At 32.5% G+C, this 16200-nt stretch overlaps 2 protein-coding genes across 3 annotated transcripts; both read left to right on the top strand.

Annotated features, from left to right (window-relative positions):
* Window positions 1-2259, top strand: MYB83 (myb domain protein 83). The gene is made up of 2 exons (XM_048121510.2): window positions 1-431; window positions 1134-2259. The coding sequence occupies exons 1-2, from the start codon at window positions 142-144 to the stop codon at window positions 1834-1836; spliced, it is 993 nt and encodes a 330-aa protein (XP_047977467.2). The 5' UTR covers window positions 1-141; the 3' UTR covers window positions 1837-2259.
* Window positions 2260-13640: 11381 nt separating this feature from the next.
* LOC125220158 (uncharacterized) lies at window positions 13641-15492 on the top strand. 2 transcript variants are annotated; one of them, XM_089061114.1, is made up of 3 exons: window positions 13641-14118; window positions 14839-15024; window positions 15118-15492. In XM_089061114.1, exons 1-3 carry the CDS (start codon window positions 13735-13737, stop codon window positions 15409-15411), a joined length of 864 nt encoding a protein of 287 aa, XP_088917240.1. In that variant the 5' UTR covers window positions 13641-13734; the 3' UTR covers window positions 15412-15492. The 2 variants fall into 2 exon arrangements, with proteins under 2 accessions (XP_088917240.1, XP_047978264.1); XM_048122307.2 differs by having other exon boundaries at window positions 13643-14118; window positions 15112-15439.
* Window positions 15493-16200: the final 708 nt, after the last annotated feature.

Consider the following 16200-nt stretch of genomic DNA (forward strand, 5'->3'; position numbering starts at 1 on the left):
TTATACTCTTCTATTTATCTTCATTTTCACAGTCCCAATCAAGGAGAATAGGAGGGGAGGGGGAAATAAAAACAAAACACACACATACACTTACACACAAAATCATAAATCTCTCTCCCTAGCTAAATAAGTACTTAGTAAATGAGGAAGCCTGAGCATAATGTGGGGATGGTGAAGGAGAAAGTGGGAGTGAAGGCGAAGCTGAGGAAGGGGCTGTGGTCGCCGGAGGAGGATGAGAAGCTGATGAATTACATGGTGACGAATGGGCAAGGGTGTTGGAGCGACATTGCCAGAAACGCGGGGCTGCAGCGCTGTGGGAAGAGCTGCCGCCTGCGTTGGATCAACTATCTTCGCCCGGATCTTAAGCGCGGCGCCTTCTCCCCTCAGGAGGAGCATCTCATCATCCACTTGCATTCCATTCTTGGCAACAGGTAATTAACCTATCTCCTCTCTATCAAAATTATTGTTAATAGAAAATTAGTTATTTCAATTATAAGTACTTATTGTGTTGTGATTTACAATTCCACAAATGTAGACTAGAAAATTGTAATTTATTCATTCATTTATGTGCTAGAATTGAGAATCTCTATTGATCAATCTACACAACTGTTACATAGATCCCAGAACTAAACAAAAGCATTTGTGTATATCTCTTCACCATAATTATTTCTTTATAGAGTAATTATTAATATATGTGTGTGTAATCTAAACTAATTATTTTATGATTAACAACTTGTGTAGCTGGTAAATTTCGTGGATTCTTAATTGAAACCTTGTTCATGTTTGCAACTTGGCTGGTATTATTCAATTAGTTTGAAATTTTGACTAGAATATCTGCAATTGTGATAGAAAAATTAATAATATAACTAAATTAACCAACCAATGGGAAAGAGACCTTATCAGACGTAAATATTTTTGAATTGTTATTTCTTTGGTCTACACTTGATGATTATTCACAAAGCATAACCTCACTCATATACAGAAGCCTTATTTATAAATACACCCATGCAGACACCAACTTGCATTCTACGTCAAAACAAATATACCAAATTTATTTAACAAAATTAGGTTAAATTTAATTATTACTATTTTACTTGTTATTAGCATGATAATAATTATTATTTGTGCAACAGGTGGTCTCAAATCGCAGCCCGTCTTCCCGGAAGGACTGACAACGAGATCAAGAACTTCTGGAACTCAACAATCAAAAAGAGGTTAAAGAATGCCGGCAACACCACTACCACCACCACCACCTCATCGTCTCCGAACAACAGCGACTCCTCCGACCACCACCCCCTCAAGGCCGGAGGGGCCACCGTGTTCATGCAAGAGTACGAGGTAGCCGGCGTCTGCATGGACTCCTCGTCTTCCTCGTGCTCGTCCCTCGCCACCCAATTCGGCAACCCTTTCATCCCCCTCATGGATCATCACCACCACCACAACAACAACAACATATTCGACATAAACGGCGTCGTTCCAATGTTCAATTTGGGACATGAGGCTGGTGTGGAAACCCTAGGGGGGGCTTTGGGGGACTATGGGGCAATGGAGCCCTATGTGATGGGATTGGAAAATGACCTTTCTGTCCCTGGATTGGAAGTTAACAACAACAACACTACTTCCAATTATGACAAGAACATTAGTGTCAACGATGCCCATTATCTTAGTAACAATAATAACAATAATAATAATGATCATGGAAGCATCAAAGTAGAGGAATTGGTTGGGGTTGGGAATCATTGGCAAGGAGAAACCTTCAAAATGGGAGAATTGGATTGGGAGGGTTTGTTGGCTAATGTCTCCTCCTTACCTTACCTTGATTTCCATCTTGAATAATCCACCCACTTAATTTCTCTTTGTCACCTTCAATTATCTACCCAAATCTCTTCTTGTTTGTTTTTTGTCGATCAATAAATCCCTTCTAGGCAAAAGTGGGTAGCTAGGATTGAGACACGTCACTCTCCGGGAGATTAACGTCTTTCTGCGAAGCAAATGTGAATAGTCAAAATGGATTTGTCAGACGTTAAATAACAGAATAAAGGATATAATCTACATATATATAGCAGTTGTATTTTTGAATTTATGTATTTTTAGCATTTTGTATAGATAAATCAATAATTTGTTAGCATGTATGTGGAGCACTGTACTACGATATTCCTGAAATTGTTTTTAGTTGCTAGCATAGCTTCCTCAAAAGTTGTAACTAGTGTATTTTTTTTGCTTTAATTTTTTATCTATCAAGTCTTCATTTCCTGTTAATATCTCTTTTCTTTTACTGTTTTATCTAGTATATTTGATCTACAGTGTTAGAATTAGTTAAACTCGGTCTGTTTGCGTGATGGAGAGAATTATGTACGCTTTAGTAAGATTTTTTTTAATTGTATGCTATTATGGGCAAGGAGTTGTGATTAATTTAGAACTCTATTGAAATAAGAACTTGATAACTAATTAGTTCACTAAGTCATTAATATCAGTTAACATCACAAAACATACTTATATTGAATCAGGAACTTATATGTTTTGTGATGTTCAACTGATATTAATGAAACAACGAGCTGATATGATCTTCAGTTCTCATTTTAATGGCGATATTTGGGAAATATATAGGTACTCTACAAATGAGATATCTCTCTATATACTATTATGAATGAAAAATTAATTACACTAAACTCGTTTTTAGTTATCTTACTAATGCAAATAAGACATAATCTGAAGCTTAACTAAGTCGAAATTTTTTTATTGCAATATAATTAGTTATATGGTCATATTCTAAGCGTCGTCTCTTGGATCTATTTCTAACAAACAAACATGATGGAGCCATATATGGTTGATTTTTGTGATTCACGTTTCCTTTTTAATTGACAAGATCTTATGAATTAACACCACTCTAATTAATCTTTAATTTGTCAAGTTAAACGTAAACATCACTAACTATCTTTAGATTAGAATTTATTATCTTACAAAATCCAAGAAAGATAGAGCTAGTATGACTTAGTAGCTTGAGAAACTTTGCTAGGTATCCTTAAAAATTTAATAAGTTTGTACGCTATGATTATTAAATACATGTAAATACAAATAAAACATAATTAAAGCTTTTTAGGATTCAACATTTAGAAACCCAAACCTAATGATGTTTACACACACAGATGCGGGTAAAATGCATTTAGTTGGTTCCGCAATTATTGGCTAGTGGAAAGTTATATTATATATACATGGGATTAATTAAATACAAACTCTAAATTTTGTACAAACTACAAACTATGATCTGAATCATTAAAAAATGTCAACAGATGACAAAATTATATCAACAGAAAATATCAACACAATGTCAACGGTTGATGTTGTGTTGACATTGTGTTGACATTTTCTGTTGATGTATTTTTATCATCTGTTGATATATTCTAACGGTCCAGATCATAGTTTGGAGTTTGTACAATATATAGGTTTGCATTATATCACTACCCATATATACATATTATAATAAGATCAAAATCAACAAAAACTCGAGGTGAGAAATCACTATTCCAAACAGTCGAACTATAGATTAAATCTAAAAAACAAGCAAGCTCATGCGTTATAAATTTGCAATTAATTAATTATAGCCCAACTAAAGTCATGAAATACTTGGAATAAGTAGTCACACGTTGCTGTCTCTTTCGACTATCATATCACATACCACAACCTTTTCTTGTCATAATTTGTTAAGGCGAATTTTTTTCATGTATTTTCAAAGTTCAAACACAAAATTATCATTTGATGAATGGTGAGAACGTACAATTATCATGGACAAAAAAGTGGAGTAACAATTTGAATTCAATAGTCGACTGCACATAAAAAAAAGGACCTGGAACTTTTTAATTATTAAGCAATGCTCCTCAAGGCTTACCGAGAATCATGGAACTTATAGGTCTTGTCATGAAAAATCAAAGAAAATAAGTGAGGTTATGGAAAAAACGATGGAAATGGTGCGAGTTTAAAAAGTTAATTTTCAGTTTTGGAAGAAAAATAAGAGAGGTTATGGAAAAAACGACAAAAATGGTGCGATTTCAAAAGTTAACTTTATGTAGGACCAAATCAAATTAGGGCCGACATGCACGTTTGCTTGAAGAAGTTGCTATTTTATATATGAAGTTAATTTAGTTACTAAGTTAATTCTATCACATGTTTTTTTCATGCATCAACTTTAATGAACTCTTCAGCTTTTTTTTTCTAAGTGTGAACTACCTTTTTGGTATCTAAACTTTGGATTGGTATTAAATGAGGTACTCAAAACTTTAAAAATGTCATCATATATTTATAGATTTGATTTAATATCCCCGAACGGACTCTAATTTGCACTTTCTAGACTTTTTTTTTGGTCTAATATATTCTCTAGCACTTAAGGGGCATTCTAGTCTATTTGCAATGAGAGAGGCTACCATTATTTCCTTTTTAAAATTTGCCCAGAAATATAATCAAATTTGTGTACGATATATCAATCCAATAATACGACAATTTAATTTATTTGAACTTCTTTGATCACATATAGACTAAAATGTTCCTTAAGAACTGGAGGGTATTTTTGAAAAAAAAGTTTAAAAGTTCAAAATTACTTCCAATGATATAAAATCAAGTCTATGGACGTGTAGTGATATTTTTAAAGTTTGAGTATCACGTTTGATAACAATTTAAAATTTAGGTACCAAAAATGTAGTTCACTTTTTTCTTATATACTCCCTCTGTCCGAGAATAGAAGTCTTGTTTCTCTATTTTAGTTCGTCCGCAAATAGAAGTCTCGGTTCATTTTTACCATAAATGGTATTAGGGTCCTACATTCCACTAACTCATTCCACTCACATTTCATTTAAAACTAATATATACAAGTGAGACTCATATCCACTAACTTTTTTTTAAACATTTTTTAAAACATGTGCCACCAAGAAATGGGGCTCCTAATAGTGGACGGAGAAAGTGTATATATATAGTGGGCTGCTTTTGTTTATGTGAAGTAGCTAGAGATGCCCACGGTTACGGAACCGGCGGTTACGGTTCGAAACCGTCGGTTCTGATTTTGGAAATTGTCGAACCGGAACCGAACCGGGAGGGTGTTTCGCAGTTACGGTTCCTGTTCCAAAACCGGCGGTTACGGTTCTGGTTCGGAACCCCCGGTTTTTCGGCGATTTTTTATGGTTTTTCACGGTTCGGAACTGGCGGTTCCGACTCGGTTTCACGATTTTCCGGCGGTTTTTCGCGGTTCCGGTACAGTTTCGGTTTTGAAATTTGGAACCTGAACCGAACCACGGTTCTAAAAGTGACGGTTTCGGTTCGATTTAAATCTCACGCTTCCAGTTCAGAACCGTAACCGCCGATTACAGTTTTGTGATTAACCGCTAGAACCGAAAACCTTGGGCATCTCTATAAGCAGCCGACAAATTAAAACTGGTGCAAAACGTATTATCGTATGACTATGGATAAGTAAGGATAGAAACTCTAGTTTCTTTAAAAGAAAAGTATTATGAATAATCAAATTGACTTTAAACAATAAAACCTGGTATTATAGTGTGGTAATGAAACCTTAGGAATTTAAAAGAAAATAAAATACAAACTAGAGAATCAAAAGTAAATATATTTCGCAACCATCACGCCAATTTCAAATCATTCCAAACAAAAAACATTTTCAACATTATCTGCTAGAACGGCATCAACTACCCTCTAACACCGTCATTATAAACACCACCGAATTTAACCAACACTAAAATACTGGTCACAAGAGACCAAAATATTCTTGCTAAAATGCTCGCAAACCACAATGCTCACAAAATTCTGCGAGCACATCGTATGTTCTCATGATATCCCCGCATTTCCAGTCACAAGGGCGCGACCGGTCCGCAAGAACTCTAGCTAGCACAATTGCTTGCTAACTTCCAAAATTAGTGACCACAAATTATGCACACCGTGTTCAATTTCAGTTGGAATTTTGGCGAGCACCAGCGGAATTGATTTGTATATTTATTATTTTGAAAATGTATTGGCTCCGAGGTTTGCTAACGAAAATATGGTCTGGATGAGTTTGAATGGTGGAAATGAACTAAGTTGAAATGATTTGTCACCCCCCACTCATAGGGTAGGGTATTTTGATTTATTTTTTGTAAAATAAACAATCCAAGCGAATTCTTAGGGCTCAATTTAATTTAATTTTCCTTCGAGCTTTCTCTATGGACAGAATACGTGAATTGTATGTGTTAATTAATTTCAATTAGTATACTATGAATCTATGATATTCTTGGCAGTCTATTTATTTGGATTTCCTTCTCTGAATTAACAAACCATCATTATGATCACAAAAATAATACTACTATAAAATAAATACCATAAATCATGATTTAAGGTGATACTCGTCGAATTTCAACATCTTCCACATTCAGCGTTCGCCATACTTGATTCCTTTAAGGGGTTACTTGGTATGGTAGAATGGAACTGAGGAATGGATTGACATTCCTACCTCAGTCCATTCATTTGCTTGGTATTTTATATCCTTAGGAATCGTCATTCTATTTGGAATCACCGTTCCCATTCCATTCCACATGGAAATAGTCATTCCATCCATTTAGGTATGGAATGACCATTCTCATTTTGCGCGCACGCACATACACAACAACACATACGTGCACACACACACAACAACACATGCACATACACACACACACAAGCACATATGCGCACACACACACACCCCACCACAGATGTACATAGGGATGTCAATCGGGCCGGCCCGTCGGGTTTCGAGCTAACCCTACTCTGGTTACGGGTCAATCGGGTGCGGGCTAATCGGGTTGTGATTTCTTTCGGGTTATAAAAGTTCAACCCTAACCCTAAAAGCTTGGGTTTCGGGCTAGCCCAGCGAGTTAATCGGGTTACTGCCAATAATATTAACATGCGATCAATCCAATAAATAATTATTTAACTTACTAATATTCATACAATGTAAAGCATTTAATTAGGATATATTTGAGATATATGCTTAAACTCAATCATAAACATGATCAAATACTAATATTTGAGATATTTCGTGAAATTTTAATGCATGTTTTAGAAATTTAAATATTTTTTTAGTGAATTTGAAGTTTTTAATTTATTTATCAATTATTATATTAATAAAAATTCAATATATTATTTGTATATTTAATTATATAATTGAAAGTTATGTTTTTAGTTAAAATTAATTAATGAAGTGTCGAATTAAGAGTAAAAAAATAGAAACTTATCGGGTTTTCGGGCCAGTCCATCGGATTTTCGGGTCTGGCCCTAACGGGTTGCGGGTTAATCGGGTGCGGGCTAATCATGTTTTGATTTTATCGGGCTAGAAATTTTCAGCCATAACCCTATAAATTTGGCGGGCTATTTGGTTCAGCCCACGGATTACTGGCTACATTGACATCCCTATATGTACACACACTAGCACATATATACACACACTAGCACAAGCATACACCACAAATGCAGACACTCATTTGTGTGTATACTAGTACAAATTAATTTGATCCAAAATATTAATATATACCAAATATTTTTTCTAGAACAAGTTAGAGAGGAATAAAGGAAACTAGAAGTATATAATGAAAAAAGTATACTCCTAGTCCTAGTTCTTATTATTAATGCTTCCATAAATAAATGAAAAGAAAAGAAAATTTGTAGGGCTTGCATAACATAAAATACTTCAGTGGCAAATTTGGTCCTTCGAAGGAAATATTGAGGATATATATTTCTTCTTTTCTCTATAAATTGATATACTCACATAGAAACTTGAAAATATAATTTAAGAAACTTGATTGCCAATACATTGTGTCAGGGTTTTGTTGGTCTTATCCCGAGATAAATAACAAAAAATTTAGAACAAGACTTTTAGAGCATTGTAGTTCGATGGAATTTTTCCTTTTTAATAAAGTAAATAATGTGGGTGTGAACACAATCCTTTATCAACAAACGATAAATAAATTAATTAGCAACCAAGCCCAATTAACCAAGCCAGAAAGGAGAAAGCAGATTGATTAATATGATAAACTGATCAATTATTATTTCTTTATGTCTAGTCACCAAATAATCTTTTTCTGTTTCAGGAAATAAAGAAAACAGACATCTTGTCTCAATGATTAACGATATATGATGATTAATCATCACATCACATGTTCAATTCATCTATATATATATACCATTAATTAATTACTAATATTTTCCATCCATCAACTTAAAGCTATTATCTCCAACCCTATTTTGTTCAAATTTAGCAGCTAGCTAGCCGCCTGGTAAATTACTTTACAATTATCAAAAACTTTATCAAATAAATTCATATCGCATCAAACAAATCCTCCCAATATTTGGTCTTTCCTAATTCTTTTGAATGTCATTTCACAAACGTTTAAACATCTCTTTCAGTTCAAAGGTTTTCTTTTGAACATCGTAATTATGTCAGGTGTGCATTGGAAATATGATTTGGTACATTTATCATCAAATATTGACTCTAAATAACTTATAACTGAGAGTAATTATGGTGAACAGACGCATGAAAGTATCGAAATGATGCAAATTACGTTATTTATGTCATTATTTACCTGACTAGTAATTAAAGAGAATGAATGAAAGATAGTTACATACATAACTAGGGTTTACATAATTACAGGTGTTATATTGCTAACTCATCATTAAATAGCTAACTACAACTAAATAATAGGCATTACATCAAATCAAGGGTCAAGATTATACAACCAGAGTATCAATACAATGTATACAAAATATCAATTAGAGTATTAAATCAATTGATAATAAATTATTTATAAATATCTCAAAACTTTAAATGCATATAACTATCTTCATTTCAATTATTTTTCGCACAACGTATATCAAGTTAAAGATATTTTTACAAGGATTCCAACGAGATCCTACATGCATATGTTTCCATGTCAAAATTTGATAAAATTTTCATAAATGCTCATATATTTCGTAAAACAGTTTTATATAAATACTGAATATAATACTTATACAATGTCAATATTAAATTGTGTTAACATTGTTATGTCTTCGTATTGATATATTTAATACACTATATTCATAGTGTGATCCTAAACCCTAAATTTGATACTTATCTTTTTAATATTAAAAAATGAAAATAAAATTACACATTACAATTTATAGACCATTAGATCTCTAAAATCATATAGTCTTAAATTAGTTTTAGTTAGCAGTTACGGGATGAGTTATCAATTGATCACATCCTCATATATAATTACATTTGTATAGTGTCGAGTTCGTTCATTTGATAATACTACTGATTAACTTGTTAATCACATGATATATAACCTCATAGACTGAAAGCATATTGACGCAGTTTCGTCTGACCAAGCTAACGATGCAAAAAAAACATCACATAATGTTTATTCGTGTGGTGCTTGCAAAATGGCTTGACATGTCAAACTCATCGTTTTGTCATGGCATATCTGGATCTCAGCCATCTGACATCGTTAAAGGGGGTGACATCGATATTTTATTATTTTTTCGGACATTTTATAATTTCCGAATTTTAGTGTATTCCCTTTTGAGTTTCTAGGGTTTTCAAACATCTTATACATAGTGGCTTTCCCTATATATTATAATAAGTTTTTTTATCTATATTAATATATTTCAAATTCAAGAAACTAAAGTTTATGTGTTTTATCTATTAGTTCGATCATTTTTATGGCAAATTTGCATCACATACTGATTCATTATATATGTAATTAATAAATTAAATACCAACCTATTTTTTGTTTGATATTGACAAGACAAGTGAAGAGATTATTTAGTAAATATTTTATATTTATTTTTACAGCTAAAAGAAAATGAAAGCCTACTTTAGAGGCTTTTATAAGATGAATCAATGTGCAACAGTGTTTTGTATGCTTTATGAATTTTTGCTTTTATTCTTGGTTCTTTATTGAGATCTTTCTGATTCAATTACGACATTGATCTTATCGATGTGCATTCAAGTTTGCCCTACGGCCCCTACCATATGTGATATGTTGCATGTGTAAACATTTTATTCTAATGTTGGTTTTTGTTTTCATACTAATTAAACAAAGAATGGGAGTTAGAGATAAGCAATAGTTTCTATGAAGTTCGATAACTAGCTAACTAGTGTCGTATCATATTGAGTTATAATTTCCTCATTTTTATTAATATACCTTGGTTTAGTGGCAGATCCAGAACTTGAAAAAGGAGGGATGAAAATTTAATACTATATATTAAATATAGTTTAATTTTAATAATAAAAATATTTTTTTCCCTTTTCCTCCGTAAAAGTTGAATCAATCACAAGAATATTAAAAAGATAATCACAAGAATATTAAAAAGATGAAGATTGTTAAGGTTCAAACCATCCCATATTCGGAGAATTAGAAAATGATGTAAGCAATATATACTTAATATAATTGCAACCTAGCTCTACTTTACTAGTATAAAGCCTTTTGGGGATGCATCCCTAAAGCAAAACTATAGGAGCTCAGCCTACGGTGGATAATATCATATTAATATGGAGTTAAGATATACATAGTTGAAATCTAACAATTATCTCTAGTGTTAAAAAAAACGTTGGCAATCACATATCTTTGAAGCGAATAAAACAATTTAACATACAGTAATAAATTGATAAAAACGTTTGTGTTTAGCAATTTTCTTTTGATTTCGTACTGAACTTAATGCACTTGAAATTCAAAAGAACAATTCGTCCATATTGGTAGTAATGTTCAGCCAAAATAATTCGACCATATTTCTATCACGTCAACTCAAATGTGTTTTCTGATTTGAAAGTAACATTCAATCTCAAAATTGACAAAAAATTGGACTATTTGGGCTTCAATAACTGTACAAAGTCGAGGTTCAGCCAATATAATTCCCATTTTCATCTTATTACTGTTCACACGATTTTATTTTATAGCTTGAAAATAGAATTAATAATGATTGTCTATTGACTATTCATCTTCTAGCATAATAATTTCACACCCAAAAAATTAATACTGTAGTTGAGAAGCGTCTTTCTACGCATTTCTTAGTCTTACACTGTATTGTTGTTAATGTCAAGCAAATTTTCTTATGCACTAAAATATATACTCCCTCCGTCGAAAATAAGAACTTTAGGGACGGCATGAATTTTAATACGAAATTGGTAATGTATGAGATGTTAAAGAAAGAAAAAGTGATTGTAGTATTGTTAATGGATAATAAGTCTTATCTCAAGAGATACAAACTCGCTAAAAAGAAAGTCAAACTACTTTTATGGAATAGAGCAAAATGGCAAAAGGAAATTATTGTTTGAGACTTTGGGGTTAGTGAGAGTGTATATGAGAAGATTTGATGAAACCTTTAGGCGCTATGAAAGCCCATCCATAGAGGTCCATGGTTGAAGCTCAGCCCAGTCGCATAACCTCCCAATATTACAAGCCAGGCCCAAGCGTCGTTGATATTGAACTTATTATCAAAAGTAAATTTTAAATTTTCTAAATTGGAATTACACATTCACAGTGGGATTATATATAGCATGTCTAAGAAAAAGAGTGATCAACTATATTGAACATTCCTGACCTTGATGTACTAATAGTATTTAGTTAGTGTACTGAATTTTATCTTGTATTCCAAATGCCAACTAAATAGACATATTGTTGTTAATGTCAAAAAAATGCCAACTAAATAGACATATTGTTGTTAATGTCAAAAAAATTTTATACGTATGCCAATTCATCCCATGAAAATAGATATACGACAGAATAGTATTTTTTTTAAAGAATATTTTTTTAACACCTATAAAACCTCTCTCAACAATTGATAACGTTTTTTTAATATACAAACGCTTCATATAAATCATTGATGTCAGAGCTTTACACTATTCAATAAATTGTGTAATTCATGTATAAGAGAAATCTAATAAACGAAGAGGTTATATTTATCGTCTATACTCGAAGTAATGACGTACTGTCAGATTATTTAATTATTATGGTAGTTTTGGTAAATATATAATTTGGGACAATGATGGTGGAACTCATGATAACTTGGTATAAACGTTAAAACTGGCCTCTCATTTGATAGTATTAATTATTTGTGGTAACTTGACACTGTTGGCTTCCATCATTTCGAATTATAATTAGCCCAATCTTATATGCCAATTCACCCCCACTATCTCCCTTCGATACCACGAATTTATGCTTTTGGACCATTTCTATCATTATATTTTTTTCACAAAATAACCTTGAAAGTTTCTTTATTTTCCCCCATCATATGCAGCTTCGTATGGTTCATTTGCTATATTGCGTTTAATAACTTCAAACATTTTCAAGTCTCGTGTTTTTATTAGGACATAATGTTTATTTTGAAATTTTGTCGTATGGATTGTGTACACGTCAGAAATGTCACATGTGAATTTTGGTGTGCCGTATTAAGATTCGGTCACTGTAATATTTTTATTGGGACATACTCCTATATATATTTATTTTGAGATAGCCGATAGGTATTTTGGGAGTATGAAATTAGACTACATTGATATTTATAAATGACCTACCGATAGGATCATAGGCGCGGGGAATAATTGTTTAATTTTGTAATAACGGGTAATAAGGAATGGAGTAGTTTACTTTTATTTTCCCAAAATTATGGATATATTCAGATTATAGTTAGTGGGCAATTAATATTAGTAGGGTTAAAGCAATCGTGGGCCTATTTAGAGTAATTAATGACGGTCAAAAAACTGCTTTACGCAACGGAGATCTAAAATCGTTGCGATATATGAAAGCGGAAAGAGTAGGATTGCAAAGAGGCTAAAAGCGTGCTTACTTTTCAATGATTACTTGGTTATCTAAAGTAGAAACAATTCGGTGTAAAGCAAATCAACAAATAAGATTTTGCACTAATCTAATGAATGCCTCTCCCGTATTTTTCGGATTACACTTCTCAAGGATCGACCACATTTTTTTGTTTTTATAAAGTTTTGATTTTGTTATATATTTAGAAAATAATTACAGTGTGCATTTGCACTTTGCTTGTGCATATGATCAAATCGGAGTACATTTTTAAATGAATTTGTTCATTTTAGTTCATCGTTAATCATTAATTTTATCAATTATTCCATACTTTAAAAATTATTAGTATTCTTTATTTATCTAAACTTTTTCAACTTTGATCTCTTTGAAGAAATTTTTCTATCAAAAGTTATGAAACTAAGCAAATAATCAATCGATAGAGAATTAAACAAAAGCATACTTGAATAGTTTGAAAACAATGCACTACAACTACTAACTCGTAGGAGTATATATATCACCGTGTATTCACACACCTTGCAAGTGTAAATCGATGTGTGTCTACGCTCGAATCAAATATCATATCTTCCCATTTTTAAATGAATTTAATAAAAATCGGAAAATTCGTCATATTGGTTCAAATGAAAATTCTTTGGACGAGGTAAAAGAATAATTGACCAAACATAGGCTCATAATGATAACCTTCACTTCATCAAATCATCCACTTACATTCACAACTTAATGAGAATTGAATTGTGGTGTAAAATTGGACGTTTGACGTATTCAAAGGCAAATGATGATGTTATAGTTATATATACGGAGTACTACAGTAGTAATATGATGAAAAAAATATTATTAATAGGATGAAAATAGAACATAGAGAGTTATAAGGTGGAAGCAATCAGTTTAAAAGGCCTCTGCTCTTAAGGTGTGGTGTGGTATGTGTGAGATGGCGATGGGAACGGAGGAGAGAGAAGAAGAAGCACTATACCAATACGAATATGGCTATGACTATGGTATTGGTAGCGCTCTCTACTTGGTTCACAGCCCATCAACCATTTCCCATGCACCAAATACCAATCGTCTAGCTCTAACTCACTCTTCTTCTCAATCTCAACCCACCAACAAATATTCACAAAAGTTTGATGTGGACATCCATGAAATTGAAAGCACCAACTGGACTAAGTATTTATCCTTGAGTTATTCCAATTCGGGGGCTTGGATTTTGATGCAGTTGGCCTGGAGATTTTTGGTCAGTTTCGTGATTGCTATGCTCGTTTTCTACCTTGCTGCTAAGCCGCCTCATCCCCACATTTCCCTTCAGGTATGCCGCACGCTGCCTCTACTAATTCATTCCTTTTTCCATTTTTTTTTTTTTTGCTAGACTTAGTATTTTCACTCTTAATGTTATCATAACATATGAAATCAAATTATTATGGTGTACTTGAATCAAAACATACATAAATAAATTTGGGAAGCAATGAGATTTAATTAGGATGTCATCCACATTAACATTGCCAAGAAAAACATGCACTATGAGTTTGGTTGCATATGATTTATGACGCTATATTATCTAACTTATTCGAGGAATTATACACTATACTTATCTCGTGATACTTGCACACTGTTCTGCACTTTTGTGCAAATTTGGGACATTTAACTTAGTAGTGTACGTATTTATTATGTATAGATCAATAGATGCCATTGCCACCCACACCCACGTGAACGCATTTATACTTTGATATTTTTCTTAATTTAAAGATTGAGTTACTTGTTTTTTCACAAAGAATTAAAAGAATAATTGAGGTGACTATGTATATGATTCAATTATATATATAGCTATCGATAAAATCTGCAGCCCAAGAACTCCTACTCATAGCTTTATTTAGCGGCCCCTTATATTCATCCAGCCCAACAAAATAAATTAATTGGGCCAATTTTGTAGGAAAATCCTCACCCATCTTTAGCCCAATAAAAACGACATTTTATAGCAATTGAATCATGGGGATATATAGTTATTAGTTGATGTAATTAATTGGTGCAGGTTGCAGGAATCCGACAGTTCAGATTAGGAGAGGGAGTGGATGCCTCTGGTGTCACAACCAAGTTACTAAGCTGCAATTTTTCAATCAATCTTATAGTAGACAACCACTCCAACCTCTTTGCTCTTCACATCCACCCTCCTATCATCAAATTAATCTTTGGTCGTCTCACTTTTGCAATCTCACAGGTAAATAGTAAATTACTTACACATATCAATTCCTAACAATTAAAGAAAAGATTTTACTGATTTTAATAATACTAATTGTGGGATCAGATACAGGGAAGAGAACTTTATGCTGGGAGTGATGCTTTGACAGTGCTGAGGTTTAATATTGGGACCAAAAATAAGGCCATGTATGGTGCAGGGAGAAGCATGCAAGATTTCTTAGAATCTGAAAAGGGGCTTCCTTTGGTAATTAGAGTGAGCTTGAGATCAAAATTCAATGTGATTTGGGGGATTTTGGAAACCAAATATCATCATGAAGCACAATGTTTGGTGGTCCTAGATAATAGTTATGATAAGAAACATAGGACCCAGGTCTATAATAGCACATGTCATGTAATTAATTCATAGCGGAGTATTAATTATGCCTCATTTCTCATTTTGTTTTGTTTGTTACAACACTAGATAAAATATAGTACATCTACAACAAAATTGGATCGAGATGCATTTTATAACTGTAATAATTCAGTGTGTAAAATGTTGAATTTTTTGCCCTCGAATTATGCAATTTCACCTATAAATTGGAAAAACACTTTGTAGAGTGAAATGGATACAAAAAAAAGTTCAATGCAATTTCGTCATGTAATACATACTTACATTATTCCATTATCCAACATGTAAGAATTAGTTACCTTCTAAATTTATCACCATTGACTGCTGATATAATTGTCTCTTGTTGGTAGTTCCAAATTTATATTTCGTCAACTTCTCTATATATGCGTGAAATAAAATTATGCTATGGCGATAATGTCGTCGTCCATTTCTTATATTCGTAGTTGTTGATATTTTTAATGGTGGATGAGTAATTTGTCCCGGTCTATTTTAAACAAACGTAAGATAAGTTTTCGCAAAAAATATTGGATCATCTTTTAATTACTTTCTAGAAAGAGCACACGTATATGTGTGTGTTGCATATCAGTAATCAACTCTACTTAATGTCTAAATAGATTCTAAATTTGCTTGAAATTCTTCATAATTTTAACCAGTTTTTTTAGATATTCTCTAAATTAGTGAATGAAAACTATTTCAAACTTGAGCTTGTTTATTTTGATAACATTAATTTCATAAATGAATATATATAGTTTAATTAAGTTGTGGATGTGCAGTTGGAATTATTGAATTGCTAATGTATATTCTCAA

The sequence above is a fragment of the Salvia hispanica genome, chromosome 1 (genome assembly GCF_029641045.1).
Source record: "Salvia hispanica isolate PSC_SH4W2 chromosome 1, Shi_PSC_v1, whole genome shotgun sequence".
Lineage (NCBI taxonomy): Eukaryota > Viridiplantae > Streptophyta > Magnoliopsida > Lamiales > Lamiaceae > Salvia > Salvia hispanica.

What these genes read in the sequence shown, in the direction of transcription:
- MYB83 (XM_048121510.2), top strand. Translation starts at nt 142, where the DNA reads ATGAGGAAGCCTGAGCATAATGTGGGGATGGTGAAGGAGAAAGTGGGA. An exon ending in CATTCCATTCTTGGCAACAG is followed by an intron (nt 432 to 1,133) that starts GTAATTAACCTA and finishes TTTGTGCAACAG; the next exon opens with GTGGTCTCAAATCGCAGCCC.
- LOC125220158 (XM_048122307.2), top strand. Translation starts at nt 13,735, where the DNA reads ATGTGTGAGATGGCGATGGGAACGGAGGAGAGAGAAGAAGAAGCACTA. An exon ending in ATCCCCACATTTCCCTTCAG is followed by an intron (nt 14,119 to 14,838) that starts GTATGCCGCACG and finishes TAATTGGTGCAG; the next exon opens with GTTGCAGGAATCCGACAGTT. An exon ending in TCACTTTTGCAATCTCACAG is followed by an intron (nt 15,025 to 15,111) that starts GTAAATAGTAAA and finishes TTGTGGGATCAG; the next exon opens with ATACAGGGAAGAGAACTTTA.